Below are 21,814 nucleotides of genomic sequence, written 5' to 3'. Positions count from 1 at the left end.
GGAACGCTGGTCTCTCTGCATTGAAAGGGGGCACGCTGGTCTCTCTGCATTGAAAGGGGGCACGCTGGTCTCTGCATTGAAAGGGGGCACGCTGGTCTCTGCATTGAAAGGGGGCACGCTGGTCTCTCTGCATTGAAAGGGGGCACGCTGGTCTCTGCATTGAAAGGGGGCACGCTGGTGTGTCCGGCCCCCAACAGTGTCTGAGGGACTGTGAACTGGCCCCCTGTTTAAAAAGTTTGAGGACCCCTGTTCTAAAGCATCAATTCTCCGGCGTTCAGCCTTTCTTATGGTTAAACTTTCACAGACCTAGGTTACTACTGGGAATACCATAGCTTTGATATGCTGTTACTTACCAATAATTTGCATATTTTATGTTTGGATATGAAGTCAAGCCTAATTGAACAAGCTGCAGTTAGAAGCTGATTGGCTCCCATGCACAGCTACACCAGATTCTGTAATCTCCAATTTTCCATAACATTCTTCCCATTTGTATCTGCAGCGCGATGAGGCCAGAGAGATTATTCACTATCAGTACCTGAACTGGCCCGATCATGGGGTTCCATCTGACCCAGGCGGTGTCCTGAGCTTCCTTGGAGAGGTCAACCGAATGCAGGAGAGCATACCAGGAGCTGGGCCTATCATTGTACATTGCAGGTAAACTCATCCTTCAGTCCTCAGATTGTCCCAGTAAAATCCTGTTTTGTCACACAATCCGATCCCGATGTTACTTACAATACCTTTGTTTTCTCATTTCTCATTTTTTTTTCCATTCACAGTGCTGGGATTGGCCGTACTGGAACCATCATCGTCATTGACATGTTGGTGGACATCATTCAAACAAAAGGTGAAAGGATCTTGAGAACTAACAGTGATTGGTTAATTGATATATTACCTTTCAAACATGGGTTCTTAACATACAATATATCACCAAAAGTATTGGGACGCCTGCCTTTACACGCACATGAACTTTAACCACTTAAGCAAAGACTCTGGAGAATAAAATGTCGGTCATTGCAAAAATTTTTGTCACACGGTATTTGCGCAGCGGTCTTTAAAACGCCATTTTTTTGGAAAAAATTTGAAAAATCACATTTCACTGTATTTAAAAAATACTAAACAGTAAAGTTAGCCCATTTTTTTTGTATATTGTGAAAGATGATGTCATGCCAAGTAAATAGATACCCAACATGTTACGGTTTAAAATTGCGCCCCCCCGTGGGATGGCGACAAACTACGGTCAATAGAGATCTCAATCTGCGACGCTTTAAATTTATTTAACGGTTACCAGTTTAGAGATAGAGTGTAGCTCTTTTTTTTTAATTATTGCCCACGCACTGGCGATCGCGGCGATACCTCACATGTGTGGTTTGAACAGCGATTTCATTCGCGGCTCGACTTACGTATACGTTTTTTTTTGTGCGCAAGCTAACGGTGACGGGGGCGGCTAAATTTTTTTTTTTTTTTTTTCCTATTTATTTTTTCTTTTTTTTCAACTTTATTACAGGTTTTTAAAAAAAAAAAAAAATCTGATCACTTTTATTGCTGTCACAAGCAATGTAAACATCCCTTGTGACACAAATATGTAGTGACAGGTACACTTTATGGAGGGATCGAGGGTCTAAAAGACCCCAAACCCCTCCACTACACTTCCCTGTATGCAAAACGCCGAAAACTGCATTTTTGCATACAGCCATTTTTCAAATCTGCCGCCTTTTGCAGCACAGTAACCCGGAAGTGACGTCATGGACGCCGCCTCCGCGTTACGTCATCGGAGACCCGATGGAAGCCGTTTCCGGCATTCATCGGGACTCCATCCAGCCGGCGGATGTGCCGGCTGGGTGCTCGGGGCTCCCGGTGGGACGGGAGCCCAGAGCAAAGCCACGGAAGGCGGCGGGAGGGGGGGGGGGATGTCCCCTCCCGCCCCCCCCGGGTAACGATCGAGCGGCTTTCGAGCCGCATCGGTCTTTACCGATGGAAAGCCGACCGTCGGCTTCAAACAACGGTACCGGGATGATGCATCATCCCGGTATAACCACTCAAAGTCTGCTGACGTAGATCTACGTGGCTGGTCGTTAAGTGGTTAATGGCATCCCAGTCTTAGTCCGTAGGGTTCAATATTGAGTTGGCCCACTCTTTGCAGCTATAACAGCTTCAACTCTTCTGGGAAGGCCGTCCACAAGGTTTAGGAGTGTCTATGGGAATGTTTATCCATTGTACCTGAAGCGCATTTGTGAGGTCAGACACTGATGTTGGACAGGAAGGCCTTTCTCGCCGTCTCATCCCAAAAGTGTTCTATCGGGTTGAGGTCAGGACTCTGTGCAGGCCAGTCAAGTTCCTCCACCCCAAACTCGCTCATCCATGTCTTTATGGACCTTGCTTTGTACACTGGTGCGCAGTCATGTTGGAACAGGAAGGGGTCATCCCCAAACTCCTCCCACAAAGTTGGGAGCATGAAATTGTCCAAAATGTCTCTCAGATCTGAAAAATGCAGAACTGTCCTGGGTAATCCAGGACACGTGGTCACCCTAGGTCTAGTGCATCCTTTCCCTTGTAACTGGGTGTAGCGTGGTGCAGCTGCAGTAACACAAACAGTCCAGATGCAATAGAAAGAGCTTGCATTGTAGTCAGAGCGTAACAGTTCACAACAAGCCTGGCAGGAAGGCGGCCCGACCGGGAACACTCACGAATGAACAGAAGATTGTAGCAGAGCAGATCTAAGCCGAACTGACTGCATCTGTCTTAAGGGGCGGAATGCGGCCTGGCCAATCCGTGCCCAAGCGGATTCCAAGAAGAGTGGCGGATCCCTAATCTTTCCCAGCTCATCTGAAACTGTTCCCTACTGCTAAAACTGTCCCTGACAGACGGGTGAACACATTTGAGTTTGGCACGCATTTAGCAAACCCACATGCTAAATACGTGCCAAACTCAGGAGCCACGGTCTTAAATAGACTCTGCCTGACCCAAGATGGCTGCCAAAGTCACATGGGCTGTCAGCATCCAACCACATCACTGCCCCAGTAAACCATAGAGGAACCATGTTCCTCTTGACTTCCTCTCCCTCCCTCTGCACTTCTGCTGTGGTTGGGTGCCACCTGCAGTGAAGAAAATAGACTGCACCTGCCTACACCCTCATTGGGGCTGTTGCTCCCGCTCTATACTCTTTTCAGAACTGCACATGCTGCACACAGACCGGGACCATGGAAAGCCTCTCCTGCCCCAATAATATAGTTAGAGGGCCAATGGAGCAGCATATAATCTCAGAAAGGACGTGAGCTCACCCTAAAGGGAACCCCCCCCCCCCCCCTTACATGGAGGGTGAAGGTTCCCTCCGAAGGCATAAGAGCGGACAGCTTCTGATCTACAGGGGCAAATATATGACAGTCAATGTTTTGATAGTAATACTTTACCCCGCAGGAAGGGCTCTTAAGAGTCATTGGACCCTCCCACCACCTCTTGGCAAGTTTTCAGGCCGGTGGGCAGCTTTTGGAATGGATTAATTTTTTTTTTGTTTTCATTGCATCCCACCAAGTAAAACTTTGTACATAGCACATGTCCAGCAAAATATCTGTACTAAAATCTATATTGTCTGCTGCCCGTCAATGGTCACACCATCTATGACTACTAGATGTGCCACACTTTCAGAAGGTACCTTCCATAATGTAGATTACTGTTGGTGTTACTTCCACATGATACCCCCCCCGCCTGGTCTCTTCTGACTGACGTGTCTTTTTCAGGTCTGGACAGTGATATCGACGTTCAGAAGACCATTCAGATGGTACGATCCCAGCGCTCAGGAATGGTCCAGACAGAGGCTCAATACAGGTTCATCTATTCCTCTATTGCACATTACATCGACTCCGCCAAGCACAAACTCCGAGCGCTAGAGGTACCATCACCTCGTATTTCTGGTAGTAATAAAAAGAGATAATTTCACTTTTAGTGTTGTCAGGTCTGCTGCCAAGGGGGAATTACAACATCAGGAACCTGAGCGCTCCCTGAGTTTTGCACCAGAAGTCTGAAGGTCCCAATTTCAATTATCAGAGTCAGTGTCCCCACCAAAGATGATGACTACTCAGCAATTTCCAGAACTCCACAATGTACTCTCACCAATGTCCACATCCCCCCAATGTACTCTCACCAGTGTCCACATCCCCCCAATGTACTCTCACCAGTGTCCACATCCCCCCAATGTACTCTCACCAGTGTCCACATCCCCCCAATGTACTCTCACCAGTGTCCACATCCCCCAAATGTACTCTCACCAGTGTCCACATCCCCACAATGTACTCCCACCAGTGTCCACATCCCCACAATGTACTCTCACCAGTGTCCACATCCCCACAATGTACTCTCACCAATGTCCACATCCCCACAATGTTCTCCCACCAGTGTCCACATCCCCCCAATGTACTCTCACCAGTGTCCACATCCCCCCAATGTACTCTCACCAGTGTCCACATCCCCACAATGTACTCTCACCAATGTCCACATCCCCACAATGTTCTACCACCAGTGTCCACATCCCCACAATGTTCTACCACCAGTGTCCACATCCCCACAATGTTCTACCACCAGTGTCCACATCCCCACAATGTTCTACCACCAGTGTCCACATCCCCACAATGTACTCTCACCAATGTCCACATCCCCACAATGTTCTACCACCAGTGTCCACATCCCCACAATGTTCTACCACCAGTGTCCACATCCCCACAATGTACTCTCACCAGTGTCCACATCCCCACAATGTTCTCTCACCAGTGTCCACATCCCCACAATGTACTCTCACCAGTGTCCACATCCTCACAATGTACTCCCACTAGTGTCCACATCCCCACAATGTACTCCCACCAGTGTCCACATCCCCACAATGTACTCTCACCAGTGTCCACATCCCCACAATGTACTCTCACCAGTGTCCACATCCCCACAATGTTCTACCACCAGTGTCCACATCCCCACAATGTTCTACCACCAGTGTCCACATCCCCACAATGTACTCTCACCAGTGTCCACATCCCCACAATGTACTCTACCCAGTGTCCACATCCCCACAATGTTCTACCACCAGTGTCCACATCCCCACAATGTACTCTCACCAGTGTCCACATCCCCACAATGTACTCTCACCAGTGTCCACATCCCCACAATGTTCTACCACCAGTGTCCACATCCCCACAATGTACTCCCACCAGTGTCCACATCCCCACAATGTACTCTCACCAGTGTCCACATCCCCACAATGTACTCCCACCAGTGTCCACATCCCCACAATGTACTCTCACCAATGTCCACATCCCCACAATGTACTCCCACCAGTGTCCACATCCCCACAATGTTCTACCACCAGTGTCCACATCCCCACAATGTACTCCCACCAGTGTCCACATCCCCACAATGTTCTACCACCAGTGTCCACATCCCCACAATGTACTCTCACCAGTGTCCACATCCCCACAATGTACTCTCACCAGTGTCCACATCCCCACAATGTACTCCCACCAGTGTCCACATCCCCACAATGTTCTACCACCAGTGTCCACATCCCCACAATGTACTCCCACCAGTGTCCACATCCCCACAATGTACTCTCACCAGTGTCCACATCCCCACAATATACTCCCACCAGTGTCCACATCCCCACAATGTTCTACCACCAGTGTCCACATCCCCACAATGTTCTACCACCAGTGTCCACATCCCCACAATGTACTCTCACCAGTGTCCACATCCCCACAATGTTCTCTCACCAGTGTCCACATCCCCACAATGTACTCTCACCAGTGTCCACATCCTCACAATGTACTCCCACTAGTGTCCACATCCCCACAATGTACTCCCACCAGTGTCCACATCCCCACAATGTACTCTCACCAGTGTCCACATCTCCACAATGTACTCCCACCAGTGTCCACAGCCCCACAATGTACTCTCACCAGTGTCCACATCCCAATACAGGCCTGTCACCAGTGTCCACATCCCAATACAGGATGTCACCCGTGTCCACATCCCAATACAGGCCTGTCACCAGTCTCCACATCCCAATACAGGACTGTCACCAGTGTCCACATCCCAATACAGGATGTCACCCGTGTCCACATCCCAATACAGGATGTCACCCGTGTCCACATCCCAAAAAAGTACTGTCACCAGTTTCCACGTCCCAATACAGGACTGTCACCAGTGTCCACATCCCAATACAGTACTGTCACCAGTGTCCACATCCACATACAGTACTGTCACCAGTGTCCACATCCCAATACAGGATGTCACCAGTGTCCACATCCCAATACAGGCCTGTCACCAGTGTCCACATCTCAATACAGGACTGTCACCAGTGTCCACATCCCAATACAGGACTGTCACCAGTGTCAACATCCCAATACAGGATGTCACCAGTGTCAACATCCCAATACAGGAGTGTCACCAGTGTCCACATCCCAATACAGGAGTGTCACCAGTGTCCACATCCCAATACAGGATGTCACCAGTGTCCACATCCCAATACAGGATGTCACCCGTGTCCACATCCCAAAAAAGTACTGTCACCAGTTTACACGTCCCAATACAGGACTGTCACCAGTGTCCACATCCCGATACAGGCCTGTCACCAGTGTCCACATCCCAATACAGGACTGTCACCAGTGTCCACATCCCGATACAGGCCTGTCACCAGTGTCCACATCCCAATACAGTACTGTCACCAGTGTCAACATCCCAATACAGGCCTGTCACCAGTGTCAACATCCCAATACAGGCCTGTCACCAGTGTCCACATCTCAATACAGGACTGTCACCAGTGTCCACATCCCAATACAGGACTGTCACCAGTGTCAACATCCCAATACAGGACTGTCACCAGTGTCAACATCCCAATACAGGACTGTCACCAGTGTCCACATCCCTATACAGTACTGTCACCAATGTCCACATCCCAATACAGGCCTGTCACCAGTGTCCACATCCTAATACAGGACTGTCACCAGTGTCCACATCCTAATACAGGCCTGTCACCAGTGTCCACATCCCAATACAGGACTGTCACCAGTGTCCACATCCCAATACAGGACTGTCACCAGTGTCCACATCCCAATACAGGACTGTCACCAGTGTCAACATCCCAATACAGGACTGTCACCAGTGTCCACATCCCAATACAGGAGTGTCACCAGTGTCCACATCCCAATACAGGATGTCACCAGTGTCCACATCCCAATACAGGATGTCACCCGTGTCCACATCCCAAAAAAGTACTGTCACCAGTTTACACGTCCCAATACAGGACTGTCACCAGTGTCCACATCCCGATACAGGCCTGTCACCAGTGTCCACATCCCAATACAGGACTGTCACCAGTGTCCACATCCCGATACAGGCCTGTCACCAGTGTCAACATCCCAATACAGGCCTGTCACCAGTGTCAACATCCCAATACAGGCCTGTCACCAGTGTCCACATCTCAATACAGGACTGTCACCAGTGTCCACATCCCAATACAGGACTGTCACCAGTGTCAACATCCCAATACAGGACTGTCACCAGTGTCAACATCCCAATACAGGACTGTCACCAGTGTCCACATCCCTATACAGTACTGTCACCAATGTCCACATCCCAATACAGGCCTGTCACCAGTGTCCACATCCTAATACAGGACTGTCACCAGTGTCCACATCCTAATACAGGCCTGTCACCAGTGTCCACATCCCAATACAGGACTGTCACCAGTGTCCACATCCCAATACAGTACTGTCACCAGTGTCAACATCCCAATACAGGCCTGTCACCAGTGTCCACATCCCAATACAGGACTGTCACCAGTGTCCACATCCCAATACAGTACTGTCACCAGTGTCAACATCCCAACACAGGCCTGTCACCAGTGTCCACATCCCAATACAGTACTGTCACCAGTGTCCACATCCCAATACAGGACTGTCACCAGTGTCCACATCCCAATACAGGACTGTCACCAGTGTCCACATCCCAATACAGTACTGTCACCAGTGTCAACATCCCAATACAGGACTGTCACCAGTGTCTACATCCTGATACAGAACTGTCACCAGTGTCCACATCCCAATACAGGCCTGTCACCAGTGTCCACATTCCAAAACAGTACTGTCACCAGTGTCCACATCCCAAAAAAAGTACTGTCACCAGTTTCCACATCCCAATACAGGACTGTCACCAGTGTCCACATCCCAACACAGGCCTGTCACCAGTGTCCACATCCCAACATGGACTGTCACCAGTGTCCACATCCTTATACAATACTGTATAAGGGGGCCCGGGCACATAGGGGGCCCAAACAGCAGGGGAAATCAGAGCGGTCAGGCAGAGGTGCAATTACAGAAGGATGCTTTGTGCGTCTCTCTGCAGCAGCTGGAAGCCAGTTTCTCTCCCCCCCGCTGGCTTTCAGTTGCTGCAGGGAGAGACACAGACACAGGGCATTGTTCTTGTAGTTGGTTTTCCAGCCCTCCTCCCAGTTCTGTCTGTTTCTGATCCTCCCCGTGTGCCCCCGTCAGTCTGACACCCACCTTCCTATGGCCCTGTGCTGTAAAAAAAAAAAAAATTTTTTAAACATTGTTTTAAATCATTTGAAAAAAATGTAAAATGTTAAAAAGACCGCACATCTCACATCTACACTAAAAAGCAATAAAAAAATAAATATGAAATGTAATTTGTTTTCAGCCAAAAAAAAAATAGGCCCTTTAAGGCTGTTGGACAGAAGCGACATATGACGTTGCTCCGGTCCTCCAAGGCCATAGAGTGGAGTGACCTCTACCCACAGACCTCTACCCCTTGACCTACGGAGGTGACCTCTACTCACAGACACCACCAGTTCAGGTTTCCAATTGGTACTATCCCTATTCCCTATCCTAGGTCAACCTACGGAGGTGACCTCTACCCACAGACACCTCCAGTTCAGGTTTCCAATTGGTACTATCCCTATTCCCTATCCTAGGTCAACCTACCGTGGTAACTTCTACCTACAGACCTCTACCCATTGACCTATGGAGGTGACCTTACCCACAGACACCTCCAGTTCAGGTTTCCAATTGGCACTATCCCTATTCCCTATCGTAGTACGGAGGTGACCTCTACCCACAAACCTCTACCCCTTGACCTACGGAGGTGACCTCTACCCACAGACACTACCAGTTCAGGTTTCCAATTGGTACTATCCCTATTCCCTATCGTAGGTCAACCTACGGAGGTAACTTCTACCCACAGACCTCTACCCATTGACCCACGGAGGTGACCTCTACCCACAGACACCTCCAGTTCAGGTTTCCAATTGGTACTATCCCTATTCCCTATTGTAGGTCAACCTACGGAAGTAACTTCTACCCACAGACCTCTACCCATTGACCCATGGAGGTGACCTCTACCCACAGACACCTCCAGTTCAGGTTTCCAATTGGCACTATCCCTATCGTAGGTCAACCTACGGAAGTAACTTCTACCCACAGACCTCTACCCATTGACCCACGGAGGTGACCTCTACCCACAGACACCTCCAGTTCAGGTTTCCAATTGGCACTATCCCTATCGTAGGTCAACCTACGGAGGTAACTTCTACCCACAGACCTCTACCCATTGACCCACGGAGGTGACCTCTACCCACAGACACCTCCAGTTCAGGTTTCCAATTGGTACTATCCCTATTCACTATCGTAGGTCAACCTATGGAAGTAAATTCTACTCAGAGACCTCTACCCATTGACCTACGGAGGTGACCTCTACCCACAGACACCTCCAGTTCAGGTTTCCAATTGGCACTATCCCTATCGTAGGTCAACCTACGGAAGTAACTTCTACCCACAGACCTCTACCCATTGACCCACGGAGGTGACCTCTACCCACAGACACCTCCAGTTTAGGTTTCCAATTGGCACTATCCCTATTCCCTATCGTAGGTCAACCTACGGAAGTAAATTCTACTCACAGACCTCTACCCATTGACCTAAGGAGGTAACCTCTACCCACAGACACCTCCAGTTCAGGTTTCCAATTGGCAATATCCCTATTCCCTATCGTAGGTCAATCTACGGAGGTGACCTTCTACCCACAGACCTCTACCCCTTGACCTACGGAGGTGACCTCTACCCACAGACCTCTACCCGTTGACCTACAGAGGTGACATCTACCCACAGACACCTCCATTTCAGGTTTTCAGTTGGTACTATCCCTATTGGGGAAGATATAATGGGTCTTTTGGGATCATAGTTCTATCATGTTTTTTGTTATGCTTTTTTTTAACATGTTTTTATGATGTATCGATGCTAAATAGATGCTATGTGATACATTTTTTTATTATCTTCAAATAAATATACTTTTTGATACCTCTACATGTTTGATATAGTCTCACATCTATGCCAGTAAAGTCCTCCTGATGCAGGACGGGGTTCTTTCTTTTTTTGTTCTTTGCACATATTTATGGATGTGGCATAATTAGTGGTCAACATCTTTCATAATTATCTTTTTTTTTTTTTTCTTGCAGAGAACAAAGGCTGTAGAGTCAGAATACGGGAACCTTGCACCCGCCATGTCCAAGATGAAAGTATCACGAAGCCCATCAAAGTAATATTTCTCTGCAATCTTACTCCAGCATTGAGCGTATGCCTTCCCCCACACCAAATGTGCATGCTCCAATGTCTTTTCATCCTGTATATTGCAGGCCTAAAGAAGAGGGAACCCTCTATGAGAATTTAAATGCCAAGAAAGATAAAAAAGAAAAAGTCAACAAGAAAACGTCCTCAGAAAAGACCCGAACTTCTGTAAAGAAAAAGTGACTCCGAGGTAAGTAATGGAAGAGCCGCTAATGGGCGCTCAGCGTCCAATTCCAGCCAAACAGCTGAATACACAATTAACCGCTAGCCGACCAGCAGGCGTAATTTTATGGCGGGAGGCCGGCTCTGTCCCGCGAAACGACGTACCTAAATATGGCTTCAGTGGTGTATTTTAGTTTTGTGCTGCCCTAGGCAAGACTAAAATTGGGCACCCCCCTCACCCTCCTATGTAAATGTGCCCCACCCCTTCCTTTTTAATGGATGTGACTCCCTCCAAAATTGAAGGACTACAAGTCCCAGCATGAACCCCTGAGATCTCACGAGAGGGGGGGGTTAGAGGGGGTGGGTGAGGGAGAGGGCGGATGAGAGAGAGAGGGGTTGAGAGAGAGAGAGGGGATGAGAGAGGGGATTAGAGACCGAGAGAGGGGGGGGATAAGAGAGAGAGGGGGGTGAGAGAGAGAGAGGGGGGGTGAGAGAGAGAGAGATGGGGAATGAGAGAGAAGGGGGATGTGAGGGAGAGAGAGGGGGGAGAGAGACGGGGGATGAGAGAGAGGGGGATGAGAGAGAGAGAGGGTAGGTGTGAGAGGGGGGATTGAGAGAGGCAGCTCTAGCAACTAGTGGGCAATAGAGTCTAAGGTGGATGGGGGCTATTTTGACGCCCCCCTGCAAAGTGCCGCCCTAGGCCTTGTCGGCCTAGGCCAAAATACAGCACTGTATGGCTTTGCGGGATCGCTACGCCCATTCGCCACAAGGGAAGCCAATCAGCGGGTACGGCAGCCGAGATCGCTCCCTGTGGAGACAGAACAGCGGTCTGTCCCGCCCAGCCTATAGTAAAATGACAGCCTGGTGAGAGCACTATTGTTCCGAGAAGATGTCCTCCCAGAATGTGGGACCATGCAGCTGCGCAATCTGTCACCGGCCGTGTCCACTGGAGGTAATTGTGACAGCAATAGGGAGGTGACAGGTACTCTATATGGAGAGATCAGGGGTCAATAAGACTCCAAATCCCTCGTTTGCACTTGAAACCATTCAAAACACCAAGATCTGCGTTTTTGAATACTTTTAATTTTCAAACAATGGCGCCGTTGACAGCCAGGTAAACGGGAAGTGATGTCATGTCATCGCTTCAGGGTTATCATAGTGGAGACCCAATGCCGACTTTGTGTGGGTCTCCGGCCAGCCGGCGGATGTGCCAGCTGGTTGCTCGGGTCTCTCAGTGGGACGGGAGGGCTAGTAAGCCGCTCCGATTGCTATTACAAGGGAGCCCACCGCCGGCTCTAAAAAACGGTACCGGGGTGACGCCTGCAGCTGCATATCATCCCGCTACAACGACTTGAAGTCACATGACTTGGCGTCAAGTGGTAAAACCTTTCCTAGTACACCCAAGATACAGATTTTTTTCTTTTTGTGGGGATTTTGCTTTAAATTTTGATTTTAAAATGCTTTCTTCTTTTTTTTTCCCCTGCAGATCTCCGGCGTGCCACCAGTTCCTGGGCGTAACCAGTACAGTATTCCTGCAGCTTGAACCATGCACTGTTCACACTTGTGTTCCTCCTGAAATGTTTCTTCTGTTCAACCTTTTTGCTGCCTCCCCCCCTCTCTTCCTTTGTCACCTACCAACCTGACCTGGAAAATGTTTACTTGAACCATGATATAAAATAGATAATTTAATAAAGTGTTGCGCACCGATGTACGCCTGCTTTGGTATTTACTGATCTCCTGCAGCCTCTGCGCAACCCCTTTCTGTCTACGTGTCCTCCAGTGACGGCTGCATGGCATTTCTCAGCATAGGTTTCCTGAGGGTGACAATAGACCGTGCCCGAGTCACGTGTATTAAAACAGTTTCTTGTAGTCTCCATCAGAAGCTGTAGGAGAGGGTGACAACGCAGGAGTACAATTAGGAGAAAGGGACAGAGCGTTGTCACCCTATATTAGGAAGTGCCCAACCAAGGACTTTCATGGCAGGATCACCAGTTCTTATAGTTTTAGCACTGTGTCCCCTTGAGGACTGCTGGATTTTCACACCTTCCGATCCCCCTGGGTTACCGTTAGCAAATTGATATTAACAGTCTATCACTTTACTTCTTGGCTCGGCCAATAATTAATCCAGGGGTATGTGGTTGTTTTTATTGTATAAATTAGGGATGGGGGAAGGGATTAGTGGGATACTCCAGAATAACTATGCACAAGGTTTGGAGGACATCTATCTCTTGATACAGCCAGGCTGTTGCCACCCTGCCACTAGATAGATTTAAGATTAAGTCTCTTTCCAGGTGATTTGATGAACTAAAGCTATCTTCAGGACACTCTCCAAGTATCCTGACACCCGTCCACTGACTATCTCACTCCAGGGTGACCCCCCTCAGGTCAGGCCCCTTGACACGATCCCCTGTACTCACGATACTGTTTTTCCAGGGTCTCCCCCTCAGTCAGCTCCCCTGGACCTCTGGGTTCAGCTCCGTTCCTCTGGCCCTCAGGATGACCCTCCTGATGCCACGTGCCAACACTACAGAGGAGGAGGCAGCCGCCGCCCTCCCTCCGGGACTCGCAGCACATGTGTTCCTAGCTTTTATACAGTATCCCAGAATTCCCCGAGACAGCCGGTCTCTACCAATCACCAGGACTGTATCAAAGACTGTGTACCCATTGGTCAGGTTTCCTCCCACTATCCAACATGCCTCCCTATTGGACCAGTGTGAAATACTCCCTAGACCAGATGAATCACACACTGAGCACACTGAGCAGACCTAACTAACAGATCCTGCTCTCTGGTAGGCAGAAAGCAATATAGATTGGCCTGCTGCTCCTATGATAGGCAGAGAGAGCTCAAGACTATACTTTCTCACTAGCACCTACCTAGAAGGGTGCTATACTCAGCCCCCACCAAACTGAGCCATGTCCTCACTAGCACCTACCAAGGAGGGTGCTACACTTACCCCCCGCCAAACCGAGCCATGCCCTCACTAGCACCTACCTAGGAGGGTGCTACACTCATCCCCCACCAAACCGAGCCATGTCCTCACTAGCACCTACCTAGGAGGGTGCTACACTCATCCCCCACCAAACCGAGCCATGTCCTCACTAGCACCTACCTAGGAGGGTGCTACACTCACCCCCCGCCAAACCGAGCCATGTCCTCACTAGCACCTACCTAGGAGGGTGCTACACTCACCCCCCACCAAACCGAGCCATGTCCTCACTAGCACCTACCTAGGAGGGTGCTACACTCACACCCCACCAAACCGAGCCATGTCCTCACTAGCACCTACCTAGGAGGGTGATACACTCACCCCCCACCAAACTGAGCCATGTCCTCACTAGCACCTACCTAGGAGGGTGCTACACTCACACCCCACCAAACCGAGCCATGTCCTCACTAGCACCTACCTAGGAGGGTGCTACACTCACCCCCCACCAAACTGAGCCATGTCCTCACTAGCACCTACCTAGGAGGGTGCTACACTCACACCCCACCAAACCGAGCCATGTCCTCTCTAGCACCTCCCTAGGAGGGTGCTACACTCACCCCCCACCAAACCGAGCCATGTCCTCACTAGCACCTACCTAGGAGGGTGCTACACAGTAATAAAAGGGGCACATTTAACCTCTTTACACCAGTGCCTCCCAGCTCTTTAAGAGGTTTAAGATGCTGGGAGGCGGGGCGTGGCTTGAGATCATGTAAGCGCCAGGATTGGCTGTCACGTGATCCGAAAGCTCCCGATGGCATGCAGCGATCTGGAGCATTGGGTTAGATACTGGTTACTGTGCTGGGAGCACTCAGGGCGTAGAGCTATTGAGCTCAATTCACGCAAATTTACAACATCTCGGCGCTAAGGCTTAGGCGCCGTGAGGCCGCATATTTGCATGCGGCCAGTATCAAGGGGTTATAATGAACAAACATGACTTATAAAGACTGTTATTTTACAGCCTATTTGAGATTCTAGTGATTAGGTTTACAGATCCTTCAAAGTGAAAAACAAAACCAGAGAAAATTCCCAGCTCAACTCACCAACCAGTCTGCTTACCAACCAAATTATCCAACAGTATGCATTAAAACAGGAGTTTAATTAGCACACGCATGCATAAGCACCCTGTATTACCTATGCAGTCCTCACCCTTCTAAATTTAGGAGTGTCTCCACAGTGGAAGTGATCCCACTAACTGCCAAAACCAACGGCCAGTACTCCATACGCATACTCTTGGACCCAGGGCTGGTGAGGGGGGCGGCACAATTTACTGAAAGAAGGTGGGGGCGCAGCGCAGGTGAAGTGTGTGTGACTAACACACCGGGCGGGCAGGCGGCCCCTAATAGCTGCAACGATGTGCGCTCCTGCACAACATAGTATAGCTCAGCCCTTCACTTTCCCTGTCAGCAGAGATACTCGCCTGATCGGGGCTTTGTAGTCACGGCCCGGCGTGACGTCACTGAGAGGCCGACCGGAGGCGGGATTGGAAAGGACCCAGAGGAGAGGAGCATAGAGTTCTCCTGCCGGAGCTGTGACCTAGAGGAGCCGCCGAACTGAGGAAGAACCAAGCCATCTGCATATGAAATTAACTTTTGGATTGGGGGGAGGCTGAGGTGAGGTTAATTACCAAAGGTATTTGTATTATGCAGCATGAGGGGGTTTATGTATTGCCATTGGTCATTGATGCATCAGTGATAAACCAGTGGCAGTTAATTAACTCCTTTTTGCTGCATTAGTGCCACCACTGTCAGTGTTAATTAACACTGGTTGCACTAATGCAGCAAAAAGCGGTTAATTAACACTGACACTGGTGCCACTAATGCAGCACTAAGGGGTTAATTAACTGCCACCGGTCGGTCACTAATGCATCAGTGACCAATGGCAATACATTAACCCCCTCATGCTGCATAATAATACAAATACCATTGGTAATTACCACTTGCCGACCCGTCACAGTACATATACTGCGACAGGGTGCAGCTACAGGTGTACAAGTCTTGCCACAGATTCTCAATGTGATTTAGGTCTGGACTGTGACTGGGCCATTCTAACACATGAATATGCTTTGATGTAAACCATTCCATTGTAGCTCTGACCGGATGTTTTGTGTCGTTGCCGGTGTCTGGCGATGTTTGCGGGCAATATATAGTAGTCTAATTACCGCTACATGGGCGTTGGGAATCAGGGTCTCCACCTCCAGAGCCCCCAGAAGACAAATCAATGGGTCATGAAGCAGTTGAAAGTTATACACTCTGGATACTGTAGCTATAACCGTGGACCAATATTGAAAGAGTTTTGGGCATCTCCACATCATGTGTATCAATGTGCCTTGGTCTCTATCACATTTCGGACACAGGGGGGAGGGTCTACAGCCCCAACGGTGAAGTCGAACAGGCGTTCTATATGCTCTGTGAAAAAGCATAAGGTGGGATACCTTGTGTGAGGCTGAGACCGAAACCAGGGGGGTGGATGAGAGGCAGAGCTCCCACCGCTCCCCATCAATGGGGCCAAGATCCTCCTCCCAAGCCTCCCGGGCAGGCAGAGCGGCCGGGTCCTGGAGAGAGCCTAGAAGGGCAACATACACATCAGAGATCATACCCTTCTTATCACTAGTTTTAAAGACCTCTGCCAGTAGTCTGTTGGGAGTGAGTTGCAACGGTGTAAGCCAGGCCTGAGCAGTAATGGCATGTCTGAGCTGCAGAAACCTATAAAAGTACTGGCGTGGCACATTAAATTCCCCTTGCAAGTCCTGAAAAGATTTCAACACTCCACCTCTAAATAGTTGAGTCATGAAACAAACTCCCAACCCCTTCCAAGCTCCATCCATCTTCCCATCAACTCTGACCAGCCTCCCTGTCCCTGCTGAAGAAAAGCATCTCCACAACATGATGCTGCCACCACCATGTTTCACAGTGGGGATGGTGTGTTCAGGGTGATGAGCTGTGTTATTTTTTCCCCCACACATAGCGTTTTGCTTTTAGGCCATAAAGTTGAATTTTGGTCTCCTCTGAGCAGAGCTCCTTCTTCCACATGTTTGCTCCTCCCCCACATGGCTTCTCCCAAACTGCAAACAGGACTTCCTATGGCTTTCTTCCACCAATGGCTTTCTTCTTCTCACTCTTCCATAAAGGGCAGATTTGTGGAGCGCACGACTAATAGTTGTCCTGTGGACAGATTCTCCCACCTGAGCTGTGGATCTCTGCAGCTCCTCCAGAGTTCCCATGGGCCTCTTGGCTGCTTCTCTGATGAATGCTCTCCTTGCCCGGCTGGTCAGTTTAGGTGGACGGCCATGTCTTGGTAGGGTTACCCGGCCGGTTAGTTTAGGTGAACAGCCATGTTTTGGTAGGGGCCCGACCGGTCAGTTTAGGTGGACGGCCATGTCTTAGTAGGGTCACGGCCGGTCAGTTTAGGTGGACGGCCATGTCTTGGTAGGGACCCAGACGGTCAGTTTAGGTGGACGGCCATGTCTTGGTAGGGGCCCGGCCGGTCAGTTTAGGTGGACGGCCATGTCTTGGTAGGGACCCAGACGGTCAGTTTAGGTGGACGGCCATGTCTTGGTAGGGGCCCGGCCGGTCAGGTTCACAGAGGTGAATAGCATTTCTTCTTCTTGGAAAAACAAATTGTATGGATACATGTACAGTACTTACCAGTATGCCCCTGCTTATATATAATGGTTATGTAAATTCATTTTTTCAAGTCAAGATAATATAATTTTATGACTCCAAGGGAACTTGGTCACTAAAAAGGATATACCTGGGGCGAGCACAAGAACTTGAGGAAGAACCCCAAGGTAGAGATACTACTTATGAGGCTTTGATCTACACCGTTTTGATTGCTCTGGCTTGCAAGGTAAAAACGTATCAGTGTGAAAGGGCCCTTAGGCAACCTCTATATCATGCATGAATCAAATAGTTGGATTAACATTGTTAAGGAAGGGGGGGGGGGGGCAGGATGGACTTGTCGATCACGTGACCACTGGGATTGGCTGTCGCAGTGGTCACACGATCAGAAGCCCATCCTGACAGCTTCCAATCACCAATCATGCTTGCGAAGGAACGCACTCAGCACAGAAACAGCCGCCATGGCCTTTTGTGTGTGCACACCCTCCTCACCACACCGCCACACATAGGTGTTACATGGTCGCCAAGAGGTTAAAGTGGTTGTAAAGGCAGAAGGTGCATTCTATGCATTAAGATTAAAAAAAGGCTTCTGTATGCAGCCCCCCTAATACTTACCTGAGACCCATCTCTATCCATCAATGTCGAGGAATCCCTCTGCTTTCAAGGACTCTCCCTCCTGATTGGCTGAGACACAGCTGCGGGAGCCAATGTCAATCAACATCCGTTAGCCAATGAGGAGAGAGAGAGAGAGGGGGCAGAGCGGAAAGGCAGCTCCGTGTCTGAATGCATACACAGAGCTGCAGCTCGGCTCGGGTGCCCCCATAGCAGGCTGCTTGCTATGGGGGCACTCAACAGGAGGGAGGGGCCAGGAGCAGCAACGAGGGACCCGAGAAGATGATGGGGGCTGCTCTGTGCAAAACCAACCACACAGAGGAGGTATGTAGAACATGTTTTTTCCAAAAAATAACCAACAGACTTTACAATCACTTTAAAGGATAATTTCAGCTTTCATAACGTTACCCCCAATTTCAGGGTGTAACATGTAACAGGTTATGAATGAACCGGCCCCCGCACCTCCCCAATCTGACAGCTAGTGGGGATTTTCTTTCCCCACCCGAACACGTTACTCATTCACAGTGTCCTGTGAATGTAAAAACTACAAGATCCAGCAGGCTTTGTGACTGCCGGCCTGTAGTTTTCTTCCTTTTTTGTTTTTTATTTATTTAAAACCAAAAGGAGTTTTATTAAATAAAACCCATTACAAAGAAACTACACCAATAATAATAATAATTATTATTACTACACCAATAATAATAATACACAAAGTAATGCCAAGACAATTCTACAGAGATGTTAGGAAGTCATATAGAGTACAGTACATAACCATGAATAAACACACAGAAAAGTAGTCTACCATGTCTACATATATATCCAAACCAATTTCCACCCTAATCTGACTATACCGGGACACATTCTCCACCTTAAGTTTCCATTAGGAGGTTAATGCTCGTGTACTCGAGTTAAAGGAAACGGGCTCATTCCATAAGCATTCTGTCCATCGTGAACTCAAGCCAGGGGTGTCCAGCCAGGGACCCCATATTGCATCAAATGTGTGAGGGCGACCCCTGTGTTGGTAGATATTTCTCTAATCTAAGGGTTACCCCCATACATTGTAGCCATTTCTTGTAGGAGGGAGGCTCAGAAGACTTCCAATACCAAAGAGGCCCCCTATGAGCTTGAAATAGGGCTCTAGCCACTGCCTCCCGAGTAGGAGTCGACAGTTGTAGGGCATCTAATATGCCTAACAGACAGGGCTTTGGTTCCAGCGGTACGGAGGTCTGAAACACCTTGTTAGGGGGGTTTAGTACTTTCACCCAATAGATGTGCAGTTTGGGGCATCTCCAGGGTAAATGGATCAGGTCCCCATGGCCCCTTAAACACTTGCCACAGATGGGGGAGCCTAGAATGTCCATGATGTGAAGTCTGACTCGGATGAAATGCACCCTTAGAAGTAGGTACGGCTGCATAAGCCTCTGTTTCAAATTTATCCATTGGGCATTGCTAAAAGGGACCTATGTCACTCTCCCACCTCTCGACTACCCTTATGCCTCGTACACACGCAACGATTATCGGCCGACTTTTGTCCAGAGTGGTGTTTTGTTGGTTGGAATGAGCCTAGACTGCACACAAATTTTCTCGGCCAACAAAAATCTACTTCAGAAGTGATGTCATGTGCTGGTTTACTTTCTGTGTGTTTTTTCTTCTCTGAGCATGCCCAGTCTTGCTCATCTGATTTTTGTCTGCCGAAATCTGTACTGACCGACAGAAAAATCGGCCGTTGTGTTGACGGCCAACAAAAATTTTATAGGATGCACACCAGATTTTTTTCGGCCGAAAAGTCGGAGTCGGTTGTCGGAAATATCATACTAACAAGCCGAAAATCAGCCGATCGGACGTTGGCCGAAAATTCCCGGCCAATAATCGATGCGTGTGTACGAGGCTTTAGGGGGAATGCAGCTAGACAGTCAGTAAGTAACAAGGCGTAACATCTTTGTGGAAACTGATTCAGCCATCACATTGAACACCGGTGTGGGAGACTTGTCAGTCTACAGTGAAACCTTGCGCCTCAGACTCGATTTGTATCCGGCTTGGCCTCTGTCCCGGTCCCGTTGACAGTGGGGGTCTGTCTCCTTGGCCTGGTAGACCAGTTGGCGACGGCCAGGGCGACGAGGACCCTTATTGGAATCCTGCTGTTCTATGCTAGGAAGGCCATAGTCCTCGAATGGAAATCTCCTCACCCTCCGACTTTGGGCCTCTGGAAGGGGTTGGTCAATGCGGTGGTACCGCTTTACAAGGCAACTTATATTTCTAGGAATTGCCCTAAGAAATATGAAAAGGTCTGGCGGGTCTGGGTGGATTCCAGATCCACGGTTGACGAGCGGGCCTCTGAGCCTGAACTCTGGCAGGGCCATGGGGAGAGAGAACGGAGAATACTGTTCCTGACAAGGACTTTGTTTGCTTTTCTAATGCTAATTTTTGATGGAAGGTACTGAGCAGTATGGTTGAGGGATGTTTAGGGTGGGTGTTTTTCTGTGTTTGTGTTGTTTGCCTGTTGGCCGGGGTATGCCCCCTTATGGCCTTGTTTTTCTGTGTGCTAATCTTAATATACAGAAATTTGAAAAAAAAAAACCTTGCGCCTCAACGGCATGCTTGAGCTGAACATAATAAAATAGCATGGAGCTGTGTAAGTCGAAATTCGCACTTAATTCCTCAAATGAGCATAGGGGCTCCATTCCTAAAAATATGATGGTAATGTGTTCTACCCCTCAGGAAACTGCTTATTATGCCATATAGGACTGTAAAACCAGTGACCCGTTGGAGCGGTTTAGCCTTGTTCCACACTATCTGTATGAGGGTATAAGTGGGCATAAGGCAGTTAGATATAGCGAAGGCCCAAGCCTCCAATCCAGTAGGTATATCAACCGCTTTAGTCACGTGCAGCAAAATAAAGATGGAAGATTATGGATCTAGCTGATGCTCCCTAGAAGTGGTCGGGCCTCAGACCTCCACACAAGTGTTGCAATTGGGCAGCCAAGAAGTATAGCCAAACCACCTGCCTTCCTTGGGTCTTTGCAGATGTTCTAATCTCACTCTAGGTGCCTTATTGTGCCACAATAATTGTATAAAAATAGTATCTTCCACAAGGCAAATTCTAAGTAGAATCACTACAGGTGTGTTGAGTAAAAAGTATAGTACTTGAGGCGTGAAAATCATTTTCTTTAGGTTTACCTTGCCCGCTAGTAGTGACAACCAAAGTCTGTTCTATAAACTTTGATTTTGTCCGTAAAGCAGCATTAAGACCACAGAAATCACCTAGTTGTGGGGTGATCTGTATACTCAGGTATTTGAAGGAGGAAGTTACAGGGACCTGACAGGAGGGAGTGACAGACTGTGAAGGTTATCTAAAAGCATTAAAGCCGATTTGTCTCAGTTATTGAGTAGACCCGAATAGATGCCGAACTGAGAAATAGTGCCCATTGTTGCTTCCAGAGAGCGGAGGGTATCACCCAATAGTAACAGTGTCATTGGCTTAAAGCATGACCTTCTCTTGCACCTCACCGAATTAAAAGCCCGCTATATCCAGGTTTTGACGAAGACGCAGCCAGTGGTTCAATCGCTATTACGAAAAGTAATGGCGATGATGGGCATCCCTGATGAGTGCCCCTGCTGAGCGGAAATTCAGGTGAGATCCCGCCCGCCTCCCTAATGACTGCCAACGGGTGGCTGTATAGCAGCCTAACCCAAGAGATAAAGACGGGGCCAAAGACAAATTTAGCAAGAACAGCCCAAAGACAGGGCCATTCTACGCTGTCAAAGGCCTTGGCCGCATCCAAAGATAGCAGTGCCCTGTTGCCCATGTTATCCGCTCTAG

At 48.9% G+C, this 21,814-nt stretch overlaps 1 protein-coding gene across 1 annotated transcript in view; it reads left to right on the top strand.

Annotated features, from left to right (window-relative positions):
* Positions 1-10,807, top strand: part of PTPN6 (protein tyrosine phosphatase non-receptor type 6) — a 165,785-nt gene extending 154,978 nt beyond the window's left edge. Inside the window, exons 11-15 of the mRNA XM_082267377.1 lie at positions 500-654; positions 777-844; positions 3,735-3,886; positions 10,508-10,587; positions 10,685-10,807. Of these exons, the coding sequence (XP_082123503.1) occupies positions 500-654; positions 777-844; positions 3,735-3,886; positions 10,508-10,587; positions 10,685-10,799 (570 nt within the window). The 3' untranslated portion in view covers positions 10,800-10,807. The remainder of the gene's footprint in view (positions 1-499; positions 655-776; positions 845-3,734; positions 3,887-10,507; positions 10,588-10,684) is intronic.
* The last annotated feature ends 11,007 nt before the right edge of the window (positions 10,808-21,814 follow it).

This window comes from Pelophylax lessonae (genome assembly GCF_965119305.1).
Source record: "Pelophylax lessonae genome assembly, chromosome: 9".
Taxonomy (NCBI): Eukaryota; Metazoa; Chordata; class Amphibia; order Anura; family Ranidae; genus Pelophylax; species Pelophylax lessonae.
This window is presented reverse-complemented; position numbering and strand designations above follow the sequence as displayed.